The sequence below is a fragment of the Pyxicephalus adspersus genome, chromosome 3, assembly GCF_032062135.1.
Source record: "Pyxicephalus adspersus chromosome 3, UCB_Pads_2.0, whole genome shotgun sequence".
NCBI classification, from domain to species: domain Eukaryota; kingdom Metazoa; phylum Chordata; class Amphibia; order Anura; family Pyxicephalidae; genus Pyxicephalus; species Pyxicephalus adspersus.
The window spans coordinates 84,072,882-84,086,461 of record NC_092860.1 but is presented as its reverse complement, the minus strand read 5'-3'; the positions used below and the strand labels follow the sequence as shown (position 1 = coordinate 84,086,461).

Here is a 13,580-nt window from a genome sequence, read left to right as displayed (position 1 = left end):
ACGTTCTTGGAAACGAATATCGATCTGGGTGGCCAGGGAGATCAGGTCATCCAAAGCAGCAGGAATATCTCAGCCAGTCAACTCATCTTTTATGTGGTCAGACAAGCCTTGCCAGAAGGTAGCGTGGTAGCGCCTCATTGTTCCAGGCGAGCTCAGCCGCCAGAATGTGAAATGTAACTGAATACTGTCCCACAGTAAGCAACCCTTGGTGGAGGCGCAGGAGCACGCTGGCTGCTGAGGAGGCATGAGCAGGTTCATCAAAAATGCTCCTAAAGAGGCTCAGGAAGGCTTCAATACTACTCGTGACCGGATCCTTCCTCCCCCAGAGTGGAGACATCCACGCCAAGGCTTCTCCAAAAAGCAGGGAGATATGTATGCTACCTAAGCCCGGTCAGTGAGGAAATTTTGTGGCTGAAGTTCAAAGTGGATGTTACACAGTTTGATGAAGCTACGGCAAGTCTTGGGATCCCCAGAAAATCGTTGTGGGAGTGACAGGTGAAGTGCAGAGGCCACTGATATTGCAGGAGACTGGAGGGGACCGGAAGCTGATTCAGGCGGGTAAAGAGCACATGAAGCTGGCGAAGTATTTGGGTTTAAGTAGCTTCCTGGATGTCCAGCCTCTGAATGAATAGTTGGTTGGGGTCTACTGAGGTCTGGGAAGGTGTATACATGGTTCGTGCAAACTGTCATGCACGGAGAGGCAGGACCACTAGGAGGCGCTATGGCTTGCACGGAGGTGGTGTGAGCCCTGGGAAGGTGCAAAGTCTAAGCAGTAACCAGGTTGCTGGTTACTGCCAGGTTGCGGTCCTTGGGCACACCAAGGTTGGCAAAACACGGTACCAAATCACAAAGCAGAAGGATAGTTGAGGAAGGCCCGGGTCGAGGCAGGCAGCAAGCAAGAGAGGTCAGGTCATGCCAAGGGTAAATTGCCAGGGATCCAGGAGACAGACACCAGTGACCCAGGGGCCACTGCGGGCACAGGGAACACAGAAGACACTGGAAGCAACAGCAGGCACAGGTGACTCAGAGATATCCACAGACAGACAGGAACACTGGAACAGCACAGGGAAGTTGGCTGGGAACCAACAGATTGGACAACGAGGGGTTAACACAGGAGGTGGACAAAAGAAACACTGAATTAAGCACCAGGTGAACAGGAACCAGGGGCTCGGCACAATGGAGACACGTTGCACGAACACAGAGTGCAGTGTGTGAGCTAGCTAAATAGCCAGGGCTGATCAAGAGGCTTTTTTATGATTGGTCAGCAGATTGGGCGGAATTGATAAAGCTTGGAAACAGGGGCACGCACAGCATCAGAACTGCCCGCAAGCGCAAGAGAGAGGCGTCTGCGCTTTAGTGAGGAAGAGTTAAGTGTGACACATTGGCTTTATGGCTATGATCACTTGTCCTGTGATACTGTAATTGCCATCAGCAGATATTTATTAAAAGGGTTAAACTTTGTTTAAGTTTAGGTTTTGTTTAATTTGCATAGTTATTGTGAGTTTTTAATAAATTTATAAAAAAAAAAAATATATGGACAGTCCAAGGGAAGTCTTAAGGGAAAGAAGATGTGACATGACTATGTGTGTAATAAAAATGTGTCATAGTTTTCTAGTGCTGCTATAGTAACCTGTTATTGTTTGACATTTGGAAAATTAGTATATTTCCTTGTTTTCAGGTTTACCAAGCTGATAAGCTAGTTTCATTTTTCATCTCTGCTGAGTCATAACTAGTGCTGTCTACACATATGTAAATTTTGTAGCTGGAAATGATCTTTTATGACTGAATGAAGGAACGAGCACCGAACAAACAGCGCCTGTTCTGGTCTATGGAGAGGGGAGAGAACGATTGAGCTGTGCTCTTTCATTTTTTTTCATTTATATAAAAAACCAAAACAGCTTACCTAAAATAAAACCCTTTTACCATGGGTTGATTTGAAAGTTGAAATTAATTAACTGACTGTAATCTCTTCATATATGATTTGTCAGCTCTCTGGGTAGAGAAAACTTAACCTAACCCAAAATGTTCATTTTTTCTTCCTTTGTAGACTGAAATCAAGGCACACAACACAAAATACAAATTCCAGCCATATTTACCCAATGCAACTTATAACATCAAAGTTAAAGATACAATAGCAACAGTTCTGAAAAAAAAAAAAAAAAAACCACTAAGATGGATTTAAGGGTCTTCCCCCCTCCTAGAAATACTTGTGAGCGTAGTTGTAATGACCTTCTCCATTGCATACCATGCTACATAATTAGCTTTTGATATCAACTGAAATAATTTTATTTATGCAGCAAAGCTTCTATTGCGGGAGCAACAGTGCTTGGTAAGGCCAACACTCAACTGTGGGTGGCAAGGCACTGTTAGAAAATCTCAAGAATAAAGCTGTGCACAGGTACAAGTCAGGATATGAATACTAAAAATTTCAAAAGGTTTTTGCAATATCCAAGGACCACAGTAAATTCTATAAAATGAAGTAAAAAGTGTTTGGCACTACCAGACCCCCCTCCCTAGATCAGGCTGTCTCTCCAAACTGGATGGTAAAGCATGGTTGGTATAGGAGGGTTGCAAAAAAGGCCATTCCTAGGTCCCTAATTTATCAAAGCTCTCCAAGACTGCAGAAGTTGGTGGATCACCCAGGTTCTCCCATGACAGTCTATCTTCTCCAGTTTTGGAGAGCTCTAATAAATCAAGTCCTAGGTCTTGACCGAACTTTGCCACCAATGGTCGCCATCCAATATGACTTGCTTTGAACAGTTCTGTAAGAAAGGTGGAAAAATCCTGCACAATGTGCTTAGTTGGTAGAAGTGAGACTGCTGTAAATAAAGCAAAATATGGTTCCACAAAGTACAAACATAGGAAAAGGTAAGGTTCATTTATCCATCTCAGTAATTCTAGTTTTAACTTTGTTTTCTTCTCTGAACTGTTGCTTTATTATCTTTTTACTTGGATGTGAAAGGTTGAGAAAAAACAGCTAGAAAAACAATGTTTTAGGTGTGCCTTCTATTGCAAAGCAACAAAATGTGAATATTTGAATAGGATGATTCTTTATTCTTTTCTTTACCCACTGTATAACAAGCATCTTATCTTACAAAATATTTTATTATATCGTTCTGCCAGTCCTGTAATCCATGCACCCAAGCCACATAGTATAGTCAGGTCTTGGACATCCACAGAAATTTCGTAATTCTATTTAGTAAAGGATACCTTATGTTTGTTGACAGTGAGAAGCAATACAATAAACTTATCCATCTGCTCTGCCTGTAGACATTTTTACAGTGTTAGATTGGCAGCAGTGTACAAATCAAAGTTATTACAAAGTTTTGATTTGATCAGAATACTGTATTCAGCTGTACAGGGATTAGAGAAAGCTTTTAGGGTAACTGTACTTGTAGCACATTTGTCCTTTAAAATGAACTAAAATTCCACATTTTCAGTTTTTCGCGATCAAGCAGGTCAACATTGAAGAAAGCGCAGGTGATGTCTCTCTTGCACCCCTGTCTTACCTGCCTAATCGCACTGGGTTTCTGAAGTCAAAGCTAAGCTGCACATGTGCAGCACCATATTTGCTGGCCAGAGAAACCAGGCAATCCTGGCTTCCATGCGTGTGCCAGGAAGAATGAACGCACCTGTGCAGAAGCTACATCATCCCGGCACAGCCAATCAAGATGGCCAAAGATCTTTTAGAATAGGAAGAAGAACACAGCAGCAGCAAGTCAGCCATACTTAACAATACAACAGGCAACTGGTTTATGTGAGCTGAGGCTATAAAGTCCTAGCAGTCAATAGTAGGGCAGGATGAAGCCAAGGACTGATCTGCTCCTAAAATCCCTTTTTAGTGGTGCGCAGCCTCATAGTATGTGCTGGGGATGCTGAGAAATGTACATCTCAGGCTGCACGACTAAAGGGTAGCGGAAAATGCTGGGGGATGCTAAGCAGAGGGCAGACAACTAATTCCTTGATCTCCTTGCTGCTGAAAGTGGCCACAGCCCTGCGCTACTGTCCCTGCCGGAATTTAGCAAGCAGGTCTGAGCCTGCGATGGGAGAGTGGGTGGGTTCTGGCATTTTGATGTTACTCTGGGGGATGTTTCTTTGAGTGACACACGGCTCCCCGCACATGCACGGTCCAGGTTCATTGAATTTAGTGGTCCATGAGGTCGGAAAGGTTGGCGACCACTACTTTAGAGATGATCCAGACCTGCTCCTGGCTCTTAGGCTGCTTCAAGCTGTTTTTGCATACCTATTGATTAAACTGAAAGAAAAACCTATTCTGAAGCAAATGCTACTGTATGCAGACCCACAAAATTTGGAATATCATACTCAGAGCTTCCATAAAGTGCGATAACATGTGTCTGTCCTGAGTGGTCACCAAATCAGGCAACAATTTATTAGCTCACAGGGAATTTACAAGTTGTTTGATTGAAACCTTCAAGCTCAATAAAGTGCAAATAAGTGATCATACTGTATATGGAGATTATATGCAAATGCAAATAAAAAAGCAAACAAGTACAGGCAACTAATTGCTGATTTTATTTAGTGGAATGATGTCAGTGTTCCATCCTTTGTTTTTTCTCTCCCCACAGCCCAGTGAGGTGGAGTCTGGAGCTGAGTCATAGAAACTCTCCTCTATCAGCACCTAGTCACACAGACAAGCCTTCATTTCTTCCTTGGCACTTCTCAAGTTTCCCTGCTGGTACCTACACTATGTATTGCTGGGGTGACAACAGATTTGGCCAGCTGGGTCTTGCTGGCCATGATAATGAAAAGATCCCCTGTACAGTGAATGATTGCTTGGATGGAGACTCAGGGGTGCAGAAGGTGGTATGTGGTGAGATGCACACCTTATTTCTTTTACAGGATGGCACTGTTCTGTCTTGTGGTCAAAACTTCTGTGGGCAGCTGGGCAGAAAATCCCCTGTGAGCAGTCTGGGTAAGGAAAAATATTCATAGGACATTGATTTCATTAAACATTTTTTTTTTAAATATATCAATCCTTTTTTTTTTATGAAAAAGTAATCAGTATCAGAATGCCTACTGTAATTTTATGTTGTCTGCAGCAGATATAAGTCATCTTATTCAGAAGAATCAATTAAGAGATTAGTTGTCCTGTGTTGGTAATGAAATTTAAAGCAGCTTGCTTACTTTTTTTGTAGTGATTTTGGTGTGTGTATAATGTAACAATAGTCATATTCTCCTGAATGCTGACTTTGATTTATGTTTGTTGATGTCTGCTTCCTCAGAACATTCGCATGTTAGGTGAGGGAGTTTCGTTTCCTAGTAGCAGGGACTGAAGTTTCACTTTCATTTTCCTGTGAATCTGCAGATAAACATTGTATGTAAGTATAGGTCACAGCCGCCCGCTGTCCAATCTGGAGACAATGCTGCAGTGTGAGTGACCAAGCGGCTGGCAAGCTTTTCTTAAGCTGACGTTTATTCTGCCTACATTTTGCCTTTACTAGTTGCTTCCCCATACACACATTAACATGATAATAAAATTTAGAAAGAAAACCTTTTCTGTCTGCATTACATTATTTTAGACCCAGTGATGTCATAACTGGGTCCCTGTGTTATGTAATGCAGGCAGATCATGGCTGCTGGAAGGAGCTGGCAGGGTGCTGTGAAGAGCTCTCTGCTCTTAGGTGGGCTTCAGAGGAGTTATGAAAGAATCAGAATGCCGTGATAGGTGGAACTTCTCATATTTGCAAGCTGACCTTCCTGGCTAATGCCCACATACTGTATGATACTGAGCCTCTCTGAATGCAATCTGCTGAATAGAAGGGCCATGTCAGGGGAGTGGTCGCCAACCTTTTCGGACCTTCGGACCACTGCATGCGCGGGGAGCCCTGTGTCACTCAAAGGGTAAGACACTTCCCCCGTGACTGAGGTCATGATGCCAGAACCCGCCCACTCTCCTATCGCAGGTCCGAGCCTGAGGTCTGTGTCCAGAGACACAACCCACCTACCGCCCTGAGTCTGCGATCCATACGGGGGACGTGGTCCGCAGCTCTGGCGGGTGCATCCCCCCTTGAGCGGGGTCCTTCTCCTGACCCTGCTAAGGGGCACACCAACCAGAGCCACAGACCACTAAAATTTTTCCAACCACCAGTTGGCAACCGCTGTGTGTCAATATACTTCAGAGCATATAGGAACCTTTTTGTGGTATGCTTGAAATTGAATTGCTTATTTAAAAAATAGCTAAACACACAATCTTACACTATGTATACGACCATACTAACAGTTCAGCACTATAAACATGTAAATATATTGTCACAATCTGGAAACAAGCTTAAAGGCAAAAAGCTGCAGCAACAAATGAGTTCACAATGATAAAAAAAGTTAGGTTCTACACATGTAGATATAAATATGCAGGAGTGAGACAGGAATGTGGTCAGGGAGAGCCAAAGTCAGTATCCAGGTAAATGACGATAAAGACAGAGCAATAAAGAGTAGTCTATTTCGTATCTAAAGGTCAAAACACAAAAATCCAGAAAAGCAATGCAACTGCAGTAGCATGGCAAGGAACTCCCAAGGGTAGGGTAGTGCGGATCCTGTGCCCTTCTTCGTCCCCCCTTTACATTCATTACTTCCACCACCGATAACTACCCCTCCCTCCATACATACCTCCTTTCCTAATTTACCTTAGCTTGCCAACCTCCCCTTCCTATCCCTTTCCTTATATCACTTTTGGACTTAACATTTGCTAGCAAGCAGCCGTTTATTTGTATACACAAATAATTTAACATAACATTTGCATAAATAACCATAAATACAAATGAACCATAAATAATATTAATTAACCATAAATACCATAAATAACATATATAACATTAATATTAACCCTACAACTGTATATAGCTATAAATAACTCCACATAACTATAAAAAACTCCACTTATTAAACTTTTAAAAACATTTTACAATATTAACACCCCCCAAACTTTAGACTATCCTCTTAGTCTACTTCGTTGAGTTCTTTACCCACGCTGCAGGTCTTGGAAGGTAAAGCCCGCCTCCAGTTGCAATGGGTTGCAACCCATCATAACCACCGTTATGGCCCCTAGGCTCAAACTCGCCTCAGGGGCCCACCAACTTAAAGGGGCACTCCACCACCCGGGATTTCCCTTCACCACCGAATTACCAAAGGGCACTTACCTTCCCCCAGACCCCAACCGCCACAGCGCCCAAGGGTGACCACTCATCCTTGAGCGCCCCTCCACACACAAAGGGCCCGCTGCCCCCCATCCTGCAGGCCCAAGAACCAAAGGTCCGTACCTATGGCGTTCAAGTGTACACCAACTCCCTGTGCCGCACCACCACACCTCCATACCTGGCCAAAAATCTACCCACCTCTTGACTGACCTAGATCCTTTCTCGGTTGACACTCTCAACCGACCTCGCATCTTGCCAAGTGGTCCTTGCTATTATATCTGACCACACTATCAACATCCCTGGAAATTCCACCTGTAACCGCAAAAAGTCTAATCTTATATCCCTGATCAGCTCCCTAATGCCTCTTTTCCCCAAATCGTTAACTCCTGCATGCACCACTAACACGTTGGGTGGCTTATCCAGCGCTGCGAACTTCCTGACCTCCGGCACCACCCGACTCCATAGCATTCCCGGAATCCCGTTCCACCGCACCGTGGCTTCAGCCCTGGGCACCCCCAGCTGCCTGCCATCTACCCTGACCTCGGCTCTCCGGGCACCCCACCATACATAAGAATGTCCAAGGATCCACACCAAGCCTGGTTCTAAACCTGAGATTACAAAACAAACCATGCCAACCCCATAATTCACCGTAATGTGCTTCCCCCACCCGCAAGCCCCCTGTTCACCTTTAAAACAAATGAGGCCTCACATACACCTTTAAACGCTTCGACTCCCAACGACCAATTCTCTTGATCACTGACTTCCCTACACCCCACCTAGCCGCCTCCGTGGCCTCCCTGATCCAAAAAGAGTGTGAAGAATATTCCTTTTTCTGCACTCCTAACCTGCCCAAACCCTGCCGGGACACTGCCACAAACTGAAAGCAAGACAAAAACGTCCCATCCTCATGCACCAACAGGGGACCCGATCCCTGAGGCCTACACTTCAAAAATTCCACTAATGCCGAATCCACCAAAGGAAAAAGATCAACCCGAAAACCTTTCCCTAACTGATCAGTTTTGGACTTCCTAATCTTCAAACTCACCTTGTCCGGATGGAGAACCCACATCCTCCACCAAGATCCCCCCCCCGGTCGATCCTTAGCCGGGCTCACTAGCTCCCCAACCCTCATAGCTCCAAAGAAAGCCGTCACAAAAGCAGCCCTAAACAACAAAACCTCGTAGCCCCCAAAACAAATTGCCTCCAAACTCCCCACCAAACCCCGCAAAAACTCAAAAGATAATGGCCTCCTACTGTCCCGTACCCTCCTACCTCTTCTTTACCATTTAAGAGCTTGCCACACAATAAAAGCCTTAGTAACCTCCATCATCCTTCTAAACTTGAACCCAAAAGCCAAACCCGCCACCAATCTGTTCACCACCATCACCGATGCCCCTTCTGCAAATTTCTTAGCCAACAGACACACGACCTCTGGATTGGCTGCTCCATGGCCTCCACTCCCAACTGTGACTCCCATGCAAGCCACTCGTTCCATACCCCTTCGTACGTCTTTCACGTCCTTTCACTCACCGACCTTCGGACTAACCCTCCGATAATCCCCTCGCAATCTCCCACAGATGCTCTGGGCCACTGTCCTCCGCCTCCAGGGCCAACTCGCGAAACCTGTCCCACTGTAAACGAGATAAGGCGTCGGCCACACTTTTAGCAACCCCAGGAATATGCCTAGCAAAGATAAACACATTATATTCCATACACCTAAAGACCAGTGCCTCAGCAAATGCCTCAGCAACCTCACTGCAGGCCCAAAGGAGACCGTAAAGCTGTTGATGGCCTGTACCACCCCCAAATTGTCACAATAAAAACGAACCTTTTTGTTGGCCAACTCCTTTCCCCACAGTTCCATCGCCAACACAATAGAAAGCAACTCAAGTACTATCAAATTCTTCACCAAACCATCCTCTACTCAAACCTGTGTACAAACCCCTGCACACCATTTACCCCCAAAGTAGGCCCCAAAACCAACCCCCTCCTGCCGGATCTGTAAATAACTCCAAATCCACCTTGTTAATTGGACCCTCCAACCACAAGGCTTTTCCAATAAACTTCTCCAAAAACAAATCCCACGCCGCCAAGTCCACCCGCACCCCCACATTCAACCTTACAAAATGACCTGGTGCCTTAACCCCAGCTGTAGCGGCCGCTAACCGACGACAAAAAACCCTGCCCATAGGCACCACTCTAAATGCAAAGTTCAGCTTTCCTAACAATGACTGCACCTCCTGCAACCGCATTTTCCTGCGCCCTCTAGCGGCCCTCACCTCAAACCTCAGCGCTTCTAACTTTTCTTTAGGCAACCTACTCTCCATCGCAACCGTGTTCAGCTCAATGCCCAAAAAGGTCAAGGCCGTAACAGGCCCTTCCGTTTTGTCATCTGCAAATGGAACCCCAAACCGATCAGCCACATGTTGCAAGGTGGCCAACAATACCCTGCACACCGAGCCTATCAACAGGAAATCATCCAGGTAATGTATGACTGAATCTATTTCCGCCACAAATCGGACCACCCATTCCAGAAAAGTACTGAACTGCTCGAACAAAGCACAAGAAATGGAACAACCCATGGGAAGGCACCTATCAACAATGTACTCCCCCTCCCACTTACAGCCCAACAACCACACGCAATCTGGGTAAACCGGCAAGAGCCTGAAAGCGGCCTCAATATCCGCTTTCGCCAACAAGGCCCTGGGCCCATACATCCTCACCCACTAGATCTCCACGTCAAAGGAAGTGTACGCCACTGCACACACTTCCGGATCAATGCCATCATTCACCGAACCCCCCCGTGGGAACGATAAATGATGGATCATCCTGAACTTCCCTGCCTCCTTTTTAGGGACCAAACCTAACGGGGAAATAACCAAACCCTCCATCAGCGGGGAGGAAAAAGGGCCACTCATCCTACCCAAACTCACCTCTTTTGCCAATTTGTCCTTTACCACTTCCGGAAATCTCATTGCCGATTTCAAATTCTGCGGCTCCCTTGTCAAGCCTGCCATGATGCTGGGTATCCGGAAGCCCACTGAAAACCCCTCCTTCAGGACATTGGCTGCCACCCTATTGGGATATTTATCTAAAAAGGGAGCATCCTTGCGACCTTCACCAGTGTCGCCCCCTTTTCCAACCCCTTCCCCGCCCCTTCCAGAACCCTGCTTGAAGCATCTTGCCAACCCGTGGTTGCCCCCACAGCCTGAACATTCGTGGCGAAAATGACATCCTCCCCCAAACTTGAAACCCCCTTCGTTATACAGCCAGCACACCCATTTCTTCTTACTCCAAACCGGCGCCCCCCCAGCCTGGGGTCCGCCAGTCCCTCCCTGATAGGGCTGAAAACCTCCCTGCCGACCCATCTGCTGACCCATCGCCATCAACCTCATCCACAAACCTATGTCTTTATGATTAATGACAGCCTCACCGCCTTTCTCTGGCGAAACTGCTCATCATAGCGTAACCAACACGCCCCCCCATATTGCCTATATGCTTCCCACACCGTATCCAAATAACAGAACAGCGCCGCACATTGATCAGGCTGTTTTTCGCTAATTACACCTGCAAAAATACTAAAAGCCTGAAGCCAATTAAGAAATTAAGAAAAGTGCAGGGAATTAGCCTGTGCCTCCTTTGCTCACTCTCATCCATCCGCCCGTCTCTCCCAGACCCTCTCTCCAGATTAAAACGTTCAAGTGGCAGTAATGAAAATATGTCCACGTATTCTCCTCTTAGAATCTTTTCCCGCACTTCTTCTTTAAAATGAACTCCCAAGCACACATATACTTCCATCCATTGACCCTCCCATCCCGCTCGCCCCACCACCTGACCCCCTGTCCCCCCCAAGCTAACTGCCCCCCCAAAACTGTTATGTGGCCGAACCCCGTCTCCCCCGTCCGTTCCTTCCGCTGCCCCCCCTTGGCTCACCCCTCCTTCCCCTGCTCACCTGTGGACCACCTCCCTCAGCCCAAACAATATTTCCTGCACCCCCCCACCAATGACCCGTGCTCACTGAACCCCCCCATCCCCCTTCTTTGTGATAGCTGCCCTGTCCCTCCCCAACCCCAGAACAGTTTACCCCCCACCCCTCCAGCGGACCCCCACACAGCCTACCTTGCCGCCCTGCTGCCAGGGGTCCTGCGGCCTCACGTCCAGGGCCCCGCACCGCCTCCGGTACCCGGCCCGCTTCTTCGTCCTCACCCCATGAGGACACCTCTCCCTCCGATCTCTGCGTTTCCGGGCCTACGTCACTTCCTGGAGAACCCGATGACGGGGCCCGGCTCCACCTAGTGTCACTTACATTTTCCCTCCGACCACGTGGACCGGACTCGAGCGTCTCGTCCATTGGGTCTTCTTCGCACCTCCTTCCTGCCAGGTAAGGGGACTTCCCAGGCCATGTCCTCACCCGGACTGGCCGCCGCAACCTCCCGCTGGGCCCCCGAAGTACGCAAGGCCCTCCATCGCCGCTCTGGCAACCCAAGCGAACAGGGGCTGCGCTCCCTGACAGCCACAGCCCCTTTCTTGGAAGCTGCTGACCCCCTGACAAGGCCGCACCAGTCCTCTAACGGGGGCTGCGTCCCCTGTTGACCACAGCCCCCCCGCCGCTTGCTACTCTCTAGGACCTCACTCCGCCGGAGGTCCCTGGCCCTAGCAAGGCCTCCCCAGCTGAGGTCTCCACACTTACTACCAGGGGGCTGCGCTCCCTGCCAGGCACAGCCCCTCAACCTGAACTCCGCCTGTGAGGGGGATTCCTCCCTGACTGGGCACTGCCCCGGGCAGATCTGCGCCTGGCAGCCCGGCCAGGAGGGTCCCTGGAGGGGCTCCCATAATGGCGCTGAGTTCTATTAAAGGGTTCTGGACTCAGGCGCACTGGGGGTCTAATCCTCTGAGGCCGTAACCCTTCTAATCTAACTTGTGAGGGACCACCCACTGCACCCCCCACTGCTTCCGCAACCCTAGCCTGCAGCCAGGCTTCACCATGTGAAGCCGCCGCATCCCTAAGTTGACTCATTAATGCGTTAAGACTCCATTAATCCTACCGGCTTCCTTCATCAATTTTCTTGTAAAAACTGTGATGACTTCCGAGACAGCCCCCTCCCTATATCTGTATCCTTACTCCACCCCCCTTTGGCACTTTCCTATCCCTTTCTGCTCCTCCCAAAGCATCTTTTAAATCTTTAACTCTTTCTCCACCTTCCTTTCTAACCTCCCCCTCCTTCGCTGGGAAGCCCCCTACACTCCTGTCATGAAGGCCCTGCTTTTATTTTGCTATGGGCCTTTCTATATTCTGGCAATGAGGGAATCCAGCGCAGGGCTCAAATAGGAAAACAGAAAGAGAAGCAGGAATATCAGAATTCATCACAACACAGGGTATCCAGGTTGACTGTGAAATGGGGCAGGAAGTTATCCAGCATTTTAGATATTGTAGTGGGTAGAGCTACCGCCACACACAGAGGCAAACCCAATCCTGACAAATAAAAACATACAATAGGGCCATGCTTAATTGTGTTACTGAAGAATTGCAGCTCTTTATTTGGGATCCAGACCTGGAAGGAATGGGCCTGGTACTGCATCTCCTTACCAGGCCGGGAATTGAGGATGGATCTGAAGCACCTGGCCAATGGTTATAAAAAATGGACCAGGTCTTTGAGACGGGGGGAGTTGCAGCCAGGGGCCAGGTGTGGCTCAGGCAGCGGGGCTGGTTGGAACATGTTTGTTGGGAGAAAGTTTCCCAAAATTGAGGTCTGGTAGACCAGAGCCAGGAAGCTAAAACTTTTGTTTTTAATTTTCTAAATCTAAAACGGTTGCCATGTTTTGTAACTAAATGAGAACTATCATTTTTCATTGTTTACATTAAATGTTGTGCATTTTGTTTTATTAACAGAACCAATCCATGCGCTGGAAGCACAGACTATTACCAACATTAGCTGTGGGCTAAACCACTCAGTAGCTATATGTAGTGAAGGAAACATATTTACTTGGGGTAATGGATTGCATGGAGAGATTGGATCTGGGCAATTGTCTCAAAAATGCCCTATCCCAAGGTAAGATTGGTTTCAGCAGATATATAAGTTGTATTGTCATTAAGCAAATCCTTTCATTATTCAATATACAAGCTGTCTAGAGTGCAATAACATTTCTGTATGACTTTTCCTGTGTATCATTACAAATCAGCATTTTATCATGATCCTTAATTTTGCCACCTTAAGTACAGAGAATTCTGTATGTAAGGTATCATCATACCTTGTAACACGCTTAGAAGTTAAATTGTAGAGAACACACTCCAGTTACTATGTGCTTTATTTTTTTGACATTACAGAAGGATCACTGGGCTCTCTGACATAAAAATCATACAAGTAGCTTGTGGACATTACCATACGGTTGCTCTATCAGAAGGTAATTTTATATATATAAATAATAATA

General features: G+C 47.0%; 1 protein-coding gene across 2 annotated transcripts in view; it reads left to right on the top strand.

The window, feature by feature from the left end:
• Positions 1–4,637: 4,637 nt before the first annotated feature.
• Positions 4,638–13,580, top strand: part of LOC140326683 (probable E3 ubiquitin-protein ligase HERC6) — a 30,289-nt gene continuing 21,346 nt past the window's right edge. Inside the window, exons 1-3 of one of the 2 annotated variants that reach the window (XM_072405513.1) lie at positions 4,638–4,933; positions 13,042–13,201; positions 13,477–13,553. In XM_072405513.1, the coding sequence (XP_072261614.1) occupies positions 4,708–4,933; positions 13,042–13,201; positions 13,477–13,553 (463 nt within the window). In that variant the 5' untranslated portion in view covers positions 4,638–4,707. The remainder of the gene's footprint in view (positions 4,934–13,041; positions 13,202–13,476; positions 13,554–13,580) is intronic. The other variant, XM_072405512.1, reaches the window with a different exon arrangement.